General features: G+C 42.2%; 1 protein-coding gene across 13 annotated transcripts in view; it reads left to right on the top strand.

Moving 5' to 3' along the window:
• The window catches only part of TEAD1 (TEA domain transcription factor 1), a 262318-nt gene that overhangs the window by 61642 nt on the left and 180548 nt on the right, over positions 1–20128 (top strand). For 3 of the 13 annotated variants that reach the window (XM_040258347.1, XM_040258345.1, XM_040258348.1), the window contains exon 2: positions 19700–19955. In XM_040258347.1, the coding sequence (XP_040114281.1) occupies positions 19799–19955 (157 nt within the window). In that variant the 5' untranslated portion in view covers positions 19700–19798. Of the gene's footprint in view, positions 1–8235; positions 9357–19699; positions 19956–20128 lie in introns of those variants that run through there. The other 10 variants (XM_040258342.1, XM_040258338.1, XM_040258350.1 and 7 more) reach the window with 8 other exon arrangements.

Below are 20128 nucleotides of genomic sequence, written 5' to 3'. Positions count from 1 at the left end.
TCAGCTTTTTCTGATCCTCAGACGTCTCACCTCTGAAAGGAGAGTAATACTGCCTCCTTGCTTTTGTGAAACATCCATGAAACGGTGCCATGAGAAGTGGGGTCTGAGCGTTGGGCTTGGGGCATAGCTGCTGCTAAGTAAAGACCTGCTGAGGTAGGTTCCAGCAAACCTGGCAGCATTTCTTGACCTCATGAGAATGGAGGGATAGCGGTGTGAAGGTTCCAGATCCCTCCATGTGGCAGTGGGCTTTTGCAGGCATGAAGGCAGTGCTGGGGCCCCTGCTCCGCATCCCCCACACCACCCTCTGCCCTTCGCTCTCTTGGTTGGGACAAGGGCCCTGTTTATTGAAAGGCAAGGTTTCCTCCAGGAAGAGGGAAAGGTTCTTTTTTTTTTTTTTTTTATTGGAAGCTCATTACTTTACAATATTGTGGCGGTTTTGCCATACATTGACATGAATCAGCCATGGGTGTACATGTGTTCCGCATCCTGAACCCCCCTCCCACCTCCCTCCACATGCCATCCCTCTGGATCAGGAGAGGTTCTTTAGGGGCTGGGTCTAGTCCCCGGAGTTTGTTCACCTCCAGCCCTGGTCTTCTTGGGAATTTCATGGCTTCTTCATTGCATGGGACCTTAGTTTTTGGTGCAAGGTGAGGTTGTAGGATTCTGGGGTAGACAGTCAATTTACCTTCCCTGCTGTCTCCCCATACATGCTGGCATCTGTCACACTTCCCTCAACTACAAGGAGGCTGGTTTATGTTTGTATATAGATGCACACCTACTTGAATAATGTATGTATATGTGTGCGTGTACATAGAAATGTAAACAAGTGAGCATTCATCACTGGATATACAAAAATACACGAGCAGCTGTTTATTTAAAAAAAGAAAATGAAAGATCTAAAATTATGTTTGAGCTTGGTTTAGTCTTTTGTGTTGATTAAATGTTAATGTGCTTCAATTATTTTAATTTAGTAAAGGAAGTTCAGACAGGGAGATGGGAAGAAAATAACTCGAGCTAATTGGCGAGAGTCCGAGGCCATCCAGAAAAGCAGTTTAACCAGCAGAAGTTGAAATGTTTAAGGTACCTGGTTCAGGAATTTTTCGTTGGTTTTTCTGTTTTCCCTTTTCTAGTTTAGAACTACTGATGGCTTCCCCTCCAAAGGATGGCCATCTTTTCTTCATAGTTAGCCAGGGTTCTCTTTCCCTCACCCTTCCTCCCACTTCCTTTTTTGGTTCATACACTCTGAGTCTTCTGAGTCAGCTTTGGGGAAAGGAGGTTTAGCAGGAAGGGTTAGAAAAGGGAGAGAAAGAAGTAGGAAAAAAAAAAAAAATCTCCTCCTGCAGTGGTTTTCTGCCATTCCTGGTCCCTGCCACAGACCAGGGGCTGCCATTGGGCAGAGACGGGGTTAACATGTTTGCCAATCCAGGCATTTCCCTGTATGTTAGCTCATCACTACCCAGGGAGGGGGCACATGAGGACACTGAGGCGTGACCACATTACACACGTTGCCCTGGTACAGCAGCGAAGTGGTGGAGTGTGCATTCCAGCCCAGCCCTCCACACTCGAGTCAGGCTCCCTACCCAGCTCCAGATCCTCGGGTAGGTCTTTGCCTGCCCTCCCTGACTCCTAAACCTGCTTTGTGTTTTTTGAGCACCTACTCTGTGCTATGTACTGTTTTGGATTCTCAGGTTTCAGCTGATGTGTCTGTCTCTCACTGGGCTGTGAGATCTTTGAGGGCGGAGTGCGTGTTTATTACTCATCTTTATCTCTCCAGCTCAAAGCCTGCCCCAGAGTTGGCCACATGCCTGTTTAAGGCTAGTGGAACAAATGCTTGTATGTGTTTTATGACACCGAAATAAATTATGAGCAGTCCAGGTACCTAACACTTCTGTGTCCCAGCCCTACATAAAGCAGGAGTGAGGAGGGAATTAGGAAATGTTTCTCTGTAGGCCACGCTTTATCTGCACATCTGCAGAAGAGAATAAGGCAGTTCCTCAAGCACTGTATCAGTATATGTGAACTGTGAACACAGTCTCCTTTAAAATGTTAATATGATTATGATATTTGTTTACTCTGGCAAATTGCCTCTCAGATTTTGAATCTATTTGTAATATCCTGAAATTCCAAATATATCCTTTTTCTTCCTCTCATGTACTATTTCTATTCAAAACTGGAGTATGTGAACATGTTTACAGCCTGTTAAGACCAAAGAGATTTTTTTTTCCTAGACTTTGTGTGTGTTGTGTGTGAGTACACGTGCATTTGCCACCGCCCTACCTAGAACAAACTTTTCAGGAAACACAGGATTGCATAATAGCAATATATATTAAAATAGAAATATTTCAGTTTAAAGAAGGCACATGGAATCGGGAGTATTATTTGTATTTAGGATTTTAGATACTTTGTTGACTTCAACTAGTGGTAAAGTGGAATCGATGCAGTCATCTCTCTTCTTTAGAAGGTAACAATTGATCAGTGATTATTCTTTAAACCCAAAAAATCTCGTGTCTGAATAATCACTGTGTTCTGAGTTTCAGATGAAGGCATAATCCTCAAGCTTATTGAATGGGGGTTGACCATATTAAGTAAATAGAGAATTTTTATCAGTTTTGATGGACATATGGAATGTGATGGACTCCAGCTGGAACCTGGGGTTTTGATTCCTGTCAATTCATGTCAGTTCATAGGTAAAGCAGGGGTGGAAAGGGAAGCAAGAAGTATTTCTTTGAGATAGACAGCCAAATGAAGCTTTTACTTCTCTTTTAAATGAGTTGTTATACATGAGAATGTATTTTCTTTTTAAAATTTACCCATAATTTTCTTAAAAGATATTAAAAGTCTTTAGAAACGGTTGGACAGAATTATAAACACTATTTTTTTTAATTATTTTGTCACAGTCTGCTTCTTTCAGAAGCAACAGTTCTGTCAGAATGTGCATATATTTGTGTACGTGTATACGTGTTTGTATACACACACACACACACACATACATGTGTATATGAATGAGTGATGTGGTCAGTAATATTTAGGAGACTTTAACAAGATTCAAATGTTGGACAATCCACCCACATTTGGGCCAGAAGTTAATAGAATCTACTTTTGACAGATACTTTAAAGTCCTGTTTCGGCTCCCTTGTTTATAGATGAGGAAAATTCTTTTGCTAAAGGTTATGTCCTGTCTTATCTTTCCCAGCAGGAATTAAGTCCTCAGAGTTAGTGTTGACATATCTCTGTCCCCGTAATTAATGTGTTTTAATTGATTAAATTGACTAAAGAGTTTGACTAAAGTGGCAAGACTAAGCCAAAAAAAAAAGAGAGAGAGAGAGAGACAAAGTAATCATGATCTCCATTTAAAAATGTCCTTTGAGTGTCAGTCCTCTCTATTTCAGATCCTCAAATGTCCTTTATCTATGATTTTTTTGTGAATGAGTAAGAACAAAACCTAACATTCATGTGAGGACTTTGCTTACTGATTGAGGGTTGCCAGAAACACACAGGCAGGTGTATCTCTTACCTTGACAGTCTTTACTTTCATTTCAGCGTGACCTGGTTGGAGCTGTGAGTAGCTCAAATGTGTACATGTGCCCTAAAGTCAGCTTCATGCTGGAAGTTACTTACACTCTTCAGTTGGGTCCTATATGCTTTGCATAGTGGAGTTCCAAAGTGGATGAGCCTTGCTCTTCATAGTTTGCCCAGTAACTAGGAGGGTGGCGGGGGAGTGGAAAGAAAACACACTTGCTTGGTAGCAAATCCAAAAGTTTGTTCTCCTCTGGGAGGCATGCACCAGACTTGGAGGTATGTGCAGCAGAACAGTTTTAGGGGTGGTGAAGTAATTTATATGGCAGAAACACTTACAGAGGAAATTCAGTACAGGTACCAGCTGCCTTGAAGAAGGGAAAATGGTCTAGGCAAAAAACAGCGATTACCTCCCCTGCCTTTTGGACTGACCCCTCAGTATTGGTAAAGATTTATTAGCCTTTAAAGAATGTTTTCTAATTTTAGCCTGAAAAATAGGTACCTGACAAATTGATCTCACTGCAGTTTAAACTTTTGTTCTTGCAAAGAAGAAAATATTCCCTTGACCTCAAGAGAATTTGAAGAGGTCTTGTGTTTAAGCCCCTGTGCCACGCCTGGCACCTGGGTCTCAGTCTGGGTATTGGAAGATGGGCACGGAGCTGTACCTCTGGAAGGGAGGGGTATAGATTCTGGAAATAAGCTGTTCATACACACACACAAAACTCCCCCCTTTTCTAACGGAGGAGTAGGTACCTTTCTGGCCATCTGCAGTTAAATTCCCCGTCTCATCCCACCCCTCCTGCTTCCCCCTCCCCCACCTTTTTTTCAGTTTCAAGTTAGAATATCTTTGAGTACTGTTGTCCATTGGTATGTGAAGAAGCTGGTTCAATGAGCCCCCATACAAACTAGAATGTGTGGATGTAGATTTGTCCTTTTGTGACCTAATATCACTTAACATAATGTCCTCAAGGTTTATGCTTGTTGTAGTGGATTTCTTTCCTGTTTGAGGATGAATACTCAAAGCCCTATTTTATTTTAACCCCAAGCATGTGTGAAATAGGCACCCACCAACACATGAATTCATTCTTTATTGCCTTTAATGAGTAGTCATTCATGCAGTTTTCTGGCCACCCATCCATTCTTCTTCGCTTTCTCCCTCCCTCTTTGATTACATGTTACCTGCCAGACACTGGGCTAGTGGCCCATAGGACAAAGACTACCTCTGTCTGTTCCCCATCCCAAACTTGTAGTCTATGAGGAACGTGGACTCGGGCAATTACTAAGCAGTATCAGTGAAACTGTAGTTGTGTGTTTGAAGTTCCATGAGGCGTGAGAGGCAATGTAGCAGATGACGTGAGAGCCAGGTAAGGCTTTGCTGAAGAGGTAGCACTTGAGTTGGCCTCCGAAGTATGTGTGGCAACTGTATAGGTGGCTAAGGGGAGGAAAGATGTTTCAGAAAAGAGGACCAGCAGAGCAGCAGCTGGGAGACTTGTCTATACTTCACGCAGTCTAGTTGAGTAGTTATCGGTTTAGACTCTGCAGCCAGACTGTTCAGATCCTGGCTTTTGTCTCTTAGTTTCCTTGTTTCTAAATGGGAATAATGATAGTACTTTTCTTATAGTGTTGTTATGAGGGTTAAATGCATTGACATATAAACTGCTTAGAATACAGTCAGGTACAGAATATATGCTCTCTGTAAGTTTTAGCCATTATTACTACTGAAATGTTTAGAGGAACTTTAAGTCCTTAGGTCTGCCTAAAGTTGGCTATAATCTGTGCGTTGTTTCTGCATTCGGAGGTTGTGAAGACTAGATATGGAGTTTGAGATTGGTTGGGTGGATCCTAGTGGTAAAACAGGGTTCAAGTGTTCACAGATGCCCGACCTCCAAGCTTTCTTGTATTTAGGTGCTTGAATATCTCTTGTATCCGAGTTTACTTAAATTTTCTTAAAGAAAGTCAGAATAATTTATCAAAAATTACAAAACAATGGAACATGAAAAGTGTAAAATAAAAACCTATTAAATGTAAAATAAAAATCCTCCTAACAGTAAGTTTTCTTTCTCACTTCTGTAGAAATAGCATAAAGTTAGAGTTGTAATTACATATATATACACACATATACATATATACACACAACTTTGTAGATAATACATATACAGTTTTGTATTTTGCCTTTAAAAAATTTGTATTTTTGTATTTTGCTTTGGGAAACTTTCCTTTGTCTGTCTATTCTTTTTGATTTTTCTTGTAAATGAACACAGTTTTCCTTTGCATTTGTGCTGTGGTTTTCTTAATCATTCTGCCATTCATAGTATAGACAATTCTATAATGTAGGTCTTTGTGCTCCTAATTTTTTTCTCTCATGTGGTTTTCTCTTAATAGATTCCTAGTGTTAGGATTATTAGGGCAAAGAATTTCAGCCTTTTGAGACTCTTAGTAAGTATAGCCATTTGGATCTTCACATCCCCAGTGAAGTCATATTCACTACAGTTGTTATTGCTCTTTTAAGGTTTGCTGATTAGGAGGTTTAAAATGACACTTCAGATTTGCTTGGATTTGCCATCCCTTCTCCCTCCTGGTGAAGAGGCATGTTTTGTCATATGCTTATTCTCCTGTGTGACTTGTTCACTCATTTCCTTTTCTTGTTATGTTCTTGATATTTTCCAGTACAAATTTGAGTCATTAATTCACCATAAATACTAGCTTTGTGTTGGAAAAAAAAAATTCAGGTGTAAAGGTCCGAACTGTTTCCCTGTCCTGCAGTAGCAAGGGTCTCATCTGTGCCACTGCATTTCTGAAGAGGGAGAAAGAGGCATCATTGCTTGCTAGGCCAGCTCTGCTGGGGTCCCAGTGGCCAAGAGTCTGGACACTCTCCAGTGACCTTGCTTTTTAGCTGCTTTTTATTGTGAGCAGGAAAATAGAGCGTCTATCCATTATCTCGAATCTAAAAGTGTGCCGACTTCATTTATTGGCTCTTTCCCACTCCTCAGATCCCATGCCTGCTAGCCAGCATACAGCAGGCAATTTGTTTTCATCTGTCATAGATCAGGGGTTGGAATGGACCTTCTCTGACATTCTTCCTACTCTAGCCCCCTCCACAGCATCCCTGTTAAGAGATTGCTCAGCTGTTCCTTGATTACCTCCAGTGATGAGAGGTTCACTCTATCACAAAGAGAGACCTTGAACTCAAGGTGAGATAGATCTGGGTCTGGATTTTCTGTTTTATCTGTGGATAAAAGACTGTTTCTAAACCTTATTTGCTTCATTATCTGAATAATGTGTATGGTAATATTATATCTCTACCCAATAGAGTTGTAATGAGGATTAGAAGAAATAATAAAAGTAGAGTCTTAAACCCTGTTCCTCACACACAGTAGTGAGGAATAAATGTTAGCTCTGAATATTATTTCCATCTACTACTACAAGGCGTTTCCTTACATTTTAGCCATTATATTTGATTTTAAGAATCAAAAATATTTTTATACCCATCAATTAGAATTTTACTGATTTGACAAAGAAACCTTAGCCCCCGAAGTGACTTGGAGTTTGGAGTATATTCTTCCACCATGGAGGTGTGGATGGACATTGTCTTTGAGCTGATTGCAGCTTGAGCCACCTTCCCAACGGCTATACTGGACAGTGCTATAATGTATCCAGGCTGACACCTTCTTGGTTTTGAAAGCCTAATTTATAGACCCCTTGTTTGTCCTTATTCCCTTTCCTGGCTGGTGTTCCTGCCCTGGCAGCCCCAGTGAAGGATGGACAAAAACATTTGAAGGAAATGAAACTCTGTTCCACAGATAACAGAACTAGTTATCCGTTCTCTCCCACAGAAAATAGTTAGCTCTGTAAAGAGAGGGCTAAGGTAGAGGTCATGCTTCCAAGTGCATAGTGATATGCCCTGCCCCACATGCTGCTTTTATTGGTATTATAGAGTAATCCAGTACCAGGGTGGTCTGGGCATAAGTTAGGCTGTCCTGACTCCTTTTATCTCTAGAGTTCAGCATTTCTGTATTTTTGCTTTAGCTTGCTGAGACTATAATTGAGGATCTGAGAGCTCCTCCAAGTCTCCTGTGATTTAAGCAGATAACTTTTACACTTGGGGGAACCAGTGTCGTTGGTGTTTCTACTAGGTCTGTGACCCTCAGGACTGTGATGTTTGTCTCTGTCTGAACCAACTCACTGTGCTTTGTAGAGAATAATTTAGTGGGAACTGCCCCCCTCGCCTCCCCCCAACATCTTGATAAGTTCTTTCTATTAATTGTCCATTTCAGTTTTAAAAACAGAATGTTAGAGAATGAATTTAAGAAACAGCACTGATATATGATGGTAATTAAGATTTTAAACAGTGGTCTCTGAGGAACTGGTTGGAGGGGAGGATTAACAAAATTTAAAAAGCATATCCTGAGTTACAAGTGGTATGTGAAGAAGGGTGATGTTTAAAATATTTAACAGACAGTGTGGACATCAACACAGTGGAAACCACTGGAGGCCCCCAGGTGTGCCAGGCACTTACCTTGTACTTGTTGGATAGTGAGGAGTTCGGGGGCCCTGGAAGGGGCGGGAGCCAAGGGGACAGGCATTTGTTAGGCTTGGGTCCCTGACTCTTTCCAGCCTGTGTGGAAGTGCTTCAGTGTTTTAAACAGGCGCTGGCAGGGGTGGCGTCTGAATCACCTTTGACAGGTGTTGAGAAGTGTTGGCTCTGTGCCTTGGCTGTCTCCCTTTGCCTCAGTGCTGAGGCACCTTGGTGGTACTGGCCTGGTGATCTCTTGGTGGTGCCTGGAATGTTTCACATCAGAATTTAGGGGTGTCTGTCTGGAAAGTGCTGAGACACACTGCTTTAATCAGAAAACACTACAGCGTGACCGGCAGTATCCCTGTCTTTATGAGGCTCCCAATCTGTACCAATGGCTTCAAGTTTCTCCTGCCCCTGGATTCTAGGAATCTTTCGGAAGTCACTATGAGGATATTTGCCATACAGTGAAAAGTTGGGCAAAATCTAAATGTCGAGCCATGTGAAAATAGTCAAATAATAGTATATCCAGGACATGGAATTACTATGCCTCTTAAATTCATGAATACAGAGGATATTTCAGGACTCAGGAAAATGCTGAATGTGAAACTTTACGTGGACAATAAAAGAACCCCACACAATAGGTAATAATAATAATAATGTTATAGTACATGAAAATACATTAAGATGCATTGTTAGCCCTGACTATTATTTGGTGGAGGGCGATGGGTAACGTTAATGAGTGTTCTGTTTCCATTCTTTTAGTCACCTGTGGGCATTAACTTTATAATTAGAGGCATCCTATAAATACTATATTTCTAAAATCCAGTTTAGAGTTTTAAAACGTTATTTGTATGATCAGCGACTGAATATTTTGAATTTAATCAGGGAGAAATACTTTTGAAGGTTGTGTTTATTGTCTGTAAAGGAAGCTGCTGACTCGGTGGAATAAAAAGGAAAAGCCTAGGTCAGCCTGCCGATGCTGGGGCCCCAGCTTCCAGACTGCAAGGGCTCCGAGAGGCCCTAATGTACTTGTTGAAATGCCCTCCTTGGCCTCTTATTAATGTTCCTCGCTGAGCCGTGCTCTCCTCTGCCGGCTAACCTTGTCAGAAGGTTACCCGTGGCTCTCCAGGGCTCGTCTAATTTTAAACCCAGTGTGCTGGCCAGTGTGGTGGCGTGGCATTGGGCTGCAGGGACACTAACACTCCCTGGAAGATACGGCTGGGGAAAGATGAGCCGAGTCCCTGGGTTTTTCTCATCCTCCTGTAAGTGACCAGGCCCGCTGAACAAGCAAAAGAGAGCTGGGATAATAATGAGAGCTTTTATGGTAAAAATCAGGATTATTAAAGATCTTTTAGCAGTGGCAGTGCTGGTGGATAATTGCACGGTGTGGTGTGTCCTGCATGAGTTGTGTGAATTCTGACCGCGTGAGCCCGATGGGGTCCTCTCTTCTGGGAACTCGACTCTGACTGCATTTAAAGCAGAATGAAGCTGCCTCTCATTTCACTGTTGATTTGATGCTCCTCTACATTTATAGAGCTCAAACTCTGCTGATAGTTTGAGCTATCAAACTATAGGCTCCTTCTCTGAAGTTTTTTTACTGGTTGGATTAGGAGAGAGCTATTATTTCTTTAAAGCTAAAAAATAAAAGATCCCAGAATCTTCTTACCTGCATGTCTATCAGCTGCTGTTGGCTGCCACTAGGATTATCATTTTAGAGACCCTCTCGTCCCCCTTTTAAGTATTTGCAATAGAGTCCTGTTTAGAACACTGCTGTACCATTTAATACTTGTAACCCTGATGTTTTAACACGAAACAAACATTGGTAACTGCAAAATAATGTGATGTTGGGGAACTTTTCTCCATCATAATTAACTTCAAAAAAAGAGAACAGAGAATCCTTTTTTTCTCCCCCATTTGGGTTTTTGTTTTTTTTTTTAATCTTCCTTCTCTTTCAACACCTTCAGGCTGGTAAAGTGCCTATTAGAGTTAGCTGTCTTCCCCTGCCAGGGCATTCACAGCGACTCTCTCATGTAAGAGATTACAATGGGAAACTTCACCCACCTGGTCCACTGCCTGGTCTCTGGTTTACCTGCCCAATGGAAGAAGGGCCTCGTTTCCTTGTAGCTGGGTCTCTATCCACCCTCTTATAAAACAGTTGTGAGGAGCCAATTAAAGAGGCATAGAGTGTGGAGTAAACCAAGATGAAAGCACAATGGATGGAGATTCAATAACCTGCTAACTCCCTGCAGTGATTGAAGTCAACTTTGAAGTACCCAGCCTGGGTCAGACCACATCAAGCCAGCAGTGTTCCTACACAAGGGTAGCGTGAGAGTTATCTGTAATTTTATTTTAAGGAAAAAAAAAGTGCATACATGCTTTTTGTTGGCCTTTTATTTTTTGAAGGTCTGTCCCTCCTTCTCTAGGCCTAATTAGCTCTGTCATGTTTGGTTGTAGTTTTGAGAAAATTAGAGCTGAGGAATTGTTGAATGGGAATACTTGTTGAAATATTTATTGACCCAAATCTGACTTTTCTAAATGGTATTAAATAAGCAAATAACCGCCCCCCCTTCTTACCTTAAAATAATGTTTTTAAAAGCACGTTTAACTACTTTAAGTATAATATAAATATAAGCTACTCTGGCTTGGATGCTAAATAAATGAGTTATTGCAGGGGCTGCAGTGGTGATGTTCAAAGAGTGTACTTAAGAATCTAAAGTACATTTTATAAAACCCAGTTCCTCTTCAACTCAGATGCAAATGTCTGCTTTTCTTCTCCTGGTTTTCTCTTTCTCGCCTCTTCCCTTCTGCACTTGGCCTGCAAGCCTTCCTGGTGTAGGCCTGCTGTTATTTTTGTGGTAACCTGACACTTTGGCCAGCGACTGCAGCCCCCAGGCCCCCGGGGGGTGAACTGGCTGTGAGCTGAAAAGCCGGGCTCCCGATCTGAGGATCCAATGTCCCAGTGTCCCAGGCGGAGCAGCTGCCACATCAGGGCTGGGGGCCAGCAGGGTTGGGGGCTGGGGGCTCTGGGTCGTGATGCTGCAGACTGGGGAGGAAGGGTGTGTGTCACAGTTCAGACCTGATATTGTGGCTTCTTAGGTCATAGGCCCTACTTTGAGTTGGGAGTCCAGCAGAGACCAGCTAGTCAGGGGTTCTGGAGACTGGAGGAAGGTTTTGAAACTACTGTGTTTTTTTATTGCATTCTGTGGGTCTCATCTAGACTATGCCTGAGGCTGTCTTTGTAATTCCTTAGACAAGGATAAATTTCTTAATAGTCATGAAGATTGTATTAATATTTTATGTTAAACTAATTTCATCTCGCTGGGGTAGGGAATGAGGTACAGAAATGAATGGGACAGAACCCCTGTTTTCTGAAAATGTGCAGTGTAGCAGGAATGACAGATACAGAAGCAGTAAGTATTAATTATAGTTGTGTACGTTTGTTCAACAATTAGCTGAGGACCTGCAGTGTGTCAGGCACAGTTCTCAGCTGTGTGTGCACAAATACCCACTGATCTGTAAGCGTACAGATGAGTAACATATGTAATGACTACCGAGGATTGAGACATCTGTACTTGTATGGATCATTTAATCTTTCAGCAGGTAGGTAACGTTAATTCCCATTTTGCATGCATGCACATACACACGTCACCCTGAGACATAGCTAACAAGTGGAGAGCTCAAAATAAAAACCTCTAGGATTCTAAAACAGTATGTATTTTTTATACATACATATTTTTTTAACTGTTTGGCCATATAGACTCTCCAGATGCACAGTGTCCTCTCTAGAGTGGTAGGAGGGCCCACAAAGGGAAGCATTTAGCAAACAAAACAAAAGTAGACTCGCCACCCAAGACCAACAGCACCTGGATGGCATGAGACCCATTTGTAGGCATTCCCTCCGGCATGGGGCTGAGATGGGCCTTTTGAAATACTTAGGATCTGACCAAATGTAGCGTATTTCTCTATGTGGTGAGTTGGTAGTTTTAAAAATATGAACTGTATACTTGTGACTTATAATTTGTACTCATTGTCATTTAAGATGCTAAGGCATTGTGATAGTCTGAAGGCGCACCTTACCAACTAAGAAATTAACATTATCTGTAACTTAGTGACTTAGGAGTATTATTTTCCTAGTAGTAGTTTTCTTTGTTCTTAATAAGCATCAGAATTGATGAGTCTATTTTAAATGTATGTTCACTCTACAGACTTATTGGAATGAAGGAGTTAGTTTGGGGGTTTTCTTTGACTATTATTACTCTTAGGAAAGGGCTTAGGCATCTTCCTTTTGAAATGCTCGGAGAAGGCAATGGGACCCCACTCCAGTACTCTTGCCTGGAAAATCCCATGGTCGGAGGAGCCTGGAAAGCTGTAGTCCATGGGGTCGCGAAGGGTCGGACTTGACTGAGCGACTTCCCTTTCACTTTTCACTTTCATGCATTGGAGAAGGAAATGGCACCCCACTCCAGTGTTCTTGCCTGGAGAATCCCGGGGACAGGGGAGCCTGGTGGGCTGTCATCTATGGGGTCGCACAGAGTCGGACACGACTGAAGTGATTTACCAGCAGCAGCCAACTGTTGTGGCAGTTTTTCTTTTTCTCCTCTTAGACCATTAAAGAAGCTTCTCTTTTTGACTTTGCTATGTGTTTGCCAAGGTTAAAGAGCCCACCTTCCAGGGATCCATGACTCAGGCTACAGGTCTTGTCATCCAGCTCACGCTCCCCTTACAAGTGCACTGTCTTGATAGCAAGTCTTCACTTGGAATGCTCAGATGGCATAGACTGAGTGCACTTGCCTGTCTTTTTGAAGAAGCCTACTGATGAAGGAGAGCAGTGGTGGTGAAGGGAACAGAAGAGGAATTTCTGTTCGCAATGGCTAACGGATTCCTGAAGCGGATGGGGAGGGCGATTCCTTTAAAGGCTGGTAATACAGAACTACATAGCGTGAAATCAATCAGAGCCTTTCTCGAGTTGTCACCTGGGCAGGTTCTTGGGGCTGATGGAGCAGAGAATTAATCAAGGAATCTCAGGAGGGTAATGCTAAGTCCTTTGATGGGGTGCTCAGTACCGGGGTCTTGGTAAAGAGGTATTGGCTTCTTGATGGATCCTGTTGATATAGAAATGATTTTCGAAAATGAGAGGGAGTAATTACATGCTTCTTCCTGCTGAAATTAGAGGGAACTATTGGCAACTGGAGTATATGACACTAAGGCTCACTGGCTGCTATTGACTACACGGCAGATGTTCCATCTCTCTGGAGGCTGCCTTCAAAATCCAGGCTGCCTCTCTTCACTTGTATTTCGCAGGCCACTTGTGGTCAAGTTTGGCTAGTGTCTGAAATGGTAAGAAAAGAAAAACGTGTTCCTTTTACATATGCAAACGCGATTAACCATCATTAGTGCCTGACATTCCTCCCAAGTACCCAGGGAAGTGAGTCAGTATCATAACTATTCATTAGGAATTAATTAGACTGTGCTTGATGGTGTCAGTTGTGGACAGAGCTGAGAATTCAGCACTGCCTACATTCTCTCCCACTGGAATCCAGCCTCCAGCTCACTGTCTAGTGAGGGTGGAGTTTGCATCTGATGTTCCTATGGAACATGCATTCTGTCTGGAGCAATCACTGTTAAGTATACATGACTTTGGTCAACTTATTTAGAAGCGCTTTTTTCCTAGTTTTGTTATTGAAGGGCAGCTTTTCTCTTTTAAGGAAAATTTGGCCACTCACTAAGATCACAGTGATCTTTGAGCCATCAAATACTTGGTTGCATTGTCTACTACAAATGACCTTCCAGCTACTTGATTTTCTTTTTTTTAAATCCTAAAATGGCTCCCACTTGTGCCTCCTTCCACATGCTCCTGAGCACTTAGTGTCTTTTTTTCCCCCTTTCTTCTCAGTGCCACTCCCTATATGTTGCCTTTTTCATTCACCTATGCAGTTAAACTTGCTTTGCTCCCATTTTTTACCTCTTTGGATTTCTTTTTGTCCACCACTTGGCTTCCTATTTTCAGATCCTCACAACTGAGCTGTCAGGTTCTGGTTCTCATCTCTTCCAGTGATCAAATGAAAAGGGAAGGAGATAAGGTCAAATACTGCATCTCAGAAACTACTATTCCACTCAAAACAAGGTTTTTTTGTTGTAGAAGAAGCTTACCTCCCAGAAGACCCAGACCATATCTGTCCCTTTGACAACAGAAGGCTCTTGGTTGTTTGCAATCATGATTAGTAAATAAGAAATTGAATCAGACAGCGAACTCTTGGTTATCCAGGCAGTGCTTGGCATTACTCTGTCTTCTTACATTTTCCTGATTTGCTGATTTCCTTTGGATTCTTAACCAATCATTAGAACCTTGGCCAGAGTCAGGGTGAGGAGCGGGAAAGGAGATGAAACTGTGCCCCTTCTCATGGAAAGCTTGGGTGATAAATTCATTGACATTGTTACCCAAAGAGTGTTCCCATCATCTGTTTGTTGGTTCACTTTATTTCTTTGCATATTTATTATGCCAGGTACTGTGCTCGCACAGGGGATACTGTGGTGATTGTAGCAATCCCTGCCCTCACAGACACTGGGATGTGGGTGGGAGAAGTGATAACAAGCCAACTTAAACTAAATTCTGTTATAATTAGTCTATGGAAACACAGATGATTGATGAATGCTGAAGTTGGTATCCTTCAGTGTTAGTGGTGGAAACTGAGGCACATGGCAGGTACTGTGTGGTCCTGGGTTACTCAGATGGAGGCAGAGTCCCAACTTCCAGTCCAGTTCTTTGCTTGGTGCCTCATAGAGTATGAATACATTGACTAAAATAAGCTGTATGGACTATTTTTTTTTTTTATCCTTATGTTCAGTGACATTTCTTAATCATGAGGGTTAGTTATAACTTATCCTTTTATTTAAGAGCCCTTAAATCACCCATAAGTGAGATGCTAACATTATGAGAGACTCACAGGAATTAACATGAAAGGAGCAACAATTCCTGTGTCACGCCCCTTGTGCATACATCCCTTGAATACAGTTGGTGTCAGAAGCATCTGCATTTGATTAGCTAACCTCCTTCTTCCCCTAGATTTTTATATTAAAATATGTATTGGTTGAATGTGCTGCATGCTAAGTCACTTCAGTTGTGTTCCACTCTTTGCAACCCTGTGGACTGTAGCCTGCCAGACTCCTCTGTCCATGGGATTCTTCAGGCAAGAATACTGGAGTGGGTTACCATTTCCTCCCCCAAGAAGATCTTTCCAATCCAGAGATTGAACCCAGGTCTCCATCCATTGTCTCCTGCATTGCAGGTGAATTCTCTACTAGGGAAGTCATTGGGGCAAGCCCATTGGTTAAATATACGTGGGTTGAATATATATAATGTCATTCCAGTGTGCTCATGTTACCTGTCTTGAAGAGTCACTGGGTAATCATGAAAGAGTGATTCATTTAGGGAGTGTCGCTGTTGGGGTGGTGAGCAGGGTAACATTTCTTTTTGGAGCTTATTCTAGTGTGGCTGGGAAGAATTTCAGGAAAAAACAGAGCTTTTAGAAAAGCATTAATGATGGAGACTGAGGCATATGGAGGCTATGTGATACCCACTGTATTTTCAATAAAGAAGAGTTTCCTTCTCTGTCTCTTTAGACATTCATTTAGGTTTAAGATTATCCCCCTAAACCAAACCTCCCAGAAATAAATATGAAAACTATTGAATGTGTGTGTTAGAAGTACAGGTGTTTATTACCTATATAAATTTTCTGTTCAGGCAGCTGAAGATCTTAAAAAGAAGATCTTTCAAATTTATTTCCCAACGAGACCCTTCATTTATTTACCATCCCATTATCAGTTGGTGTTTGAGGATCACAAGGTCCATACCACTGTCTAGAGATGATAGACTTGAAAACATCTTCTGTTCATGGTTTTTCAGATGGTAGAGCACCTTCACTCATTATCTCACCAAATATGGTGGCTCCATGGAGTAAGGTCTCATGATCTCAATGATTTTCTGCATTGGGATTGCATTTGTTATTTTCATTTTATAAATTAAAACCTGGGCTTCTAGAGATTAACCTGTTTAGTCTGGGCTGCATGGCTAATAGGTGAGCTAGGTTTGGTGCCCAGATCTGTTTGAATCTTAATAACATACCCACCCACCCCACCCCACGATACTGTGTTCTTCTTCATTTACTGAAGTGAATGAGAGTTGACTCCCTTGCTCAGTGGATGTATGAGGAGGAGAGGACATCCACTCTGCAGACACAGGTATTCTATTTATCATTCATCTGATTAGATCTTGTTATTGGTAATAAGCAGGTACTTGTTACTGTACGTTCAGAAGCCAGGTAGATTGGGTGGTAGTTAACTAATTCCACACATTTTTGGGATACTCTTAATGTGAGGCTGATTCTCTCAGAGCCACTGGATACAAGGATGGTTTCCAGGATGAGGTGGATTTTGAGCCAGGCTAGAAGGCAACCGAGGGATGGAATTTGGTAGCTAGTACAGGGAGCGTTTCTTGGCCAGTCCCAGTCTGGTGATCGGAAACTCTTTGCCCATACAGGGCCTCATCTTACAGTTGGGTTGTAAAACCAAGGGTCTGTAAAAGTCTGTGGATTATGTATCTGGTAGCTTCTGGGGCTGTGTCTTGGCCCTTGTCCAGAGTTGGTAATTCCATCCTGCTGAGCTCTAGTTGACCAAATGAGAGAGCCTAGACATGGAATTCTTCCCTGAAGTAAGTGAATAAAAACATGGGACCATTTAGAATAGCTCCTGTGCTTCCTGAGTGGATGAATCAATTGGTGCTGGTTAATATTGCATTCCCCACACAACAAAGGAGTTGCCACCCTTAGCTTTAGGGGTAACTTGAAGGGGTTATCTGCAACTCTGCTACGTTTCTTATAAGGCTGTCTACCACTTGTTGAACTAACAGGACATTTTCCCTTATGTCAAGTGAGCTATAACCTTCTTTAGGACTTCCACAGAACAGCTCCAACACCCTGCCTGTATGTAACACCTTCAGAAGTTGTTTGGTGTTTCAGGACATTAAGCTTGGCGATTATGATTCAGAAAGATCCTACCAGTTTTGAGTCATGACTAAGGCTAAAAATAATGGAATTTAGTAGAATAAATATAAATTCCTGGTGTTAGCTCCTAAACCAATTGATCAAGAGTCGGAATTTAGAAACAGCACTTGGAGGATGGGGGCTTAATTTTATGGATCATAGTCTTCCTCCGAGTGTCATTTTCTGAAGATTGTGTACACACTGGGCTGGGCAAGACGGGTAGTGTAAATTGTATCTAGCCTGGAACACAGTCAGGAGACTGGGGGCTGCTCTTGTCATACCCAGTCTACCCATATTCAGGGTAGATTTGCTTCCCACGACATGGATAGACCTCAAGGATTAATGGGTAAAAGTTAACCAGGAGATGGATTTTATTCTAATAGATGAAAGAATTTCAACATGTTAGTTCAAAGGAGCTAGTATTGGGAAGGCAGTGGGTTCCTTGTCATCAACTATGTTCAAGCGTAAATCCAACAACCAGTTGATGAGATGTGTCAGAGGGGACTTCAACTATTAGATTAGGAGTATTGTGTTTTGGTCTGGAGACTCTCAGGATTTCAATTATACAGTAATGATCTTTTTAAAGTCGAGTAACTTTCCCCTGGTCCCCTGGATTCCACCCTTCTACCATAGTAGTTGAGTGCCGGTCATGTCCACAGTTTAATCTTAAAATATGGCTCCCTGGAGAGAATTCGTACTTCTGTGAGCTGCCTGGAACTGAAGAACTAGCCTGTGCTTTTGTAAATGTCTGGTTTTGTTTGTTTTGTTGAATTAGGGGCTAAGGTAGGGAAGGAAAATGTTGGCAACTAGCCACTGCTCAAAGAATTCACACATATTCTTATAATTTCTCTAATAATACTTCTTTGGAGCTAGAACAGACTATCATAGAGTTCAATTGGAATTTTGTAAGATTCTTAGACCCAAACCAGGAAAAAAGTGTAATAATTTGAGAATTCAAAAGGCCCACACTGCAGGCCTTATAGAGTTCGTCTAGGGGTCAATCACAGAACCCTTTCTTGTGGCATAATTTATATCTTTAACATTTGGCAGTTTTTAAAGTCCTGTGTCAATGTACATGTGTTGGTAAGAAGTAGTAAATATTTTGCTGACAAGTTCTTTAAAAGATGGATCAGTGACAGCATTTAAAGGCAGACAACCTGAGGGTTTCTTTCATCCAGGTGCTGCCAAATCTAAAAAGCTGTCAGGGTACGGAGCCAAACGCACCCACTGGTTACACCATTTATTGTTTAATGTTCCTGTGCCTCCGAGTTTCTGCACCTGGGATCTGTTGATATACACAGTGGGGGATGGCAGGGGAAAGGGGTTCAGCTGGGAGAGCAAAGGAGAGGAGGCAGGGTGCTTGCTCTCAGAGGTGACTGACCTGGGATACAGAGCAGAGCCTGGTACCTAGTGGGGCCGCTTGCATCTGCTTCCCTTCTGGCTGCCCCTGTTGTAATGTTGCATGAACTTGAGGTGGCAGAAGCAGATGGAATGGTGGTTGCATCCGCTGAGCTCTCTCACCCTCCTCAGGCCCTGCACCTCCCTTCTTCCCATCAGTACCCCAGAGCAATTCTTATCCCCCTTATTTGTTTTGAATGCGTGATCTGATTCCTTTTCAACAAAGGAATATTGATATTTTAGTGTGCAGACAGCAGGGGGTACTGGATTAGATCATTTTCACATTGGTGTTGGTGCCAGTTTGACATTTGTTTGGAAAGCTTATCCCTTTATGGCCATAGGTTACATGCATAATTTAAGGGGAATAAATCTTTGCAAAAGATTTCTTTTGGTTCTGTAAATCATCAGTGGTGCAGAAACATAAATGAAAGTCTCCTCCACAGTTTTTATGTGATCAGGAATTCCAAGGAGGCTCCCAGATGAAGTAGCCCATGTGGGTATAAAATGTTTTTGCAAATGTACTGGCCTCTTGTGGTAGTTGTTTCAGGGAGGGCAAGAATCGGGGACAACTTGGTTCCTGCTTCAAGGTTATAATCCAGAAGCTGAGAGTGGCAAAGTGACCTGACTGTCCAGGGTAAAAGAAAACCCTGTGGATAAATGCTATAGGATAGCAGGTCCAGGTCTGCTGGCATTGCTATCTGTAGAATGAGTATTTGTGATAATCTCCCTCCTTCTGCCCTCCATTCTGCTGCCATCTTGCATCTTGGTGATCCCAGTGACAAATTCTGGGATGGTTTGACATTTCAGAGTTATCATACCAATTGCCACAGTGAGGCAGACATCTTTTGTTTTACACTATTTTCTTTTAAACAACTTGTTCTGAAGATTTGATTATTATCGAGCAAAGTGCTTCTAGTAGATAGTAGGTACTTAGCAAATGGTTTTGCATGATTCATTGTGAACTTGCAATTCAGAAAGTACTATTCTCAGATGAAAATTTCCTGTCATCTGTGAAGATTATCCAGCTTCTGCCTGCTGTTGCATTTCTGTATGAGTGCCTAACATGATACATAAAGAACAAAAGCCACTTAGATCTCAGAATCCATCTTCTCTCTCAGGAGTTATTCTCCAAGCAAAGCTGGCGAATGGAGAGAGTGCAGTGGAACCGGCAGGAGCAATGTATTGATGGCTACCGTGTCCTTATCATACTATCTTTTGGTTTCTCTCTTAGGTTTATTTTCTTGAAAAGGCTCCAGGCTTCGGCTTGGAAAATCCAACCGCCAAAATTGAGCCCAGCAGCTGGAGCGGCAGTGAGAGCCCTGCCGAAAACATGGAAAGGATGAGTGACTCTGCAGATAAGCCCATTGACAATGATGCGGAAGGGGTCTGGAGCCCCGACATTGAGCAGAGCTTTCAGGAAGCCTTGGCTATCTATCCACCATGCGGGAGGAGGAAGATCATCTTATCAGACGAAGGCAAGATGTATGGTAAGTGATTCAAATGCTCCTGGGAAATGCTGCAACCCACTTTTGTGGTTAAGAGGTTATCATAACTAGCCTTCTACTAGGTGAGACACATTCCTTGTATGGGGTTGAATGATCTTTGTAGAATTCTAGTTGGCCATTCAAGGGACTGAATCTCCACTGAAGAGGAGAGTCAG

Source organism: Oryx dammah, unplaced genomic scaffold (genome assembly GCF_014754425.2).
Source record: "Oryx dammah isolate SB20612 unplaced genomic scaffold, SCBI_Odam_1.1 HiC_scaffold_17, whole genome shotgun sequence".
Lineage (NCBI taxonomy): Eukaryota > Metazoa > Chordata > Mammalia > Artiodactyla > Bovidae > Oryx > Oryx dammah.
This window is presented reverse-complemented; position numbering and strand designations above follow the sequence as displayed.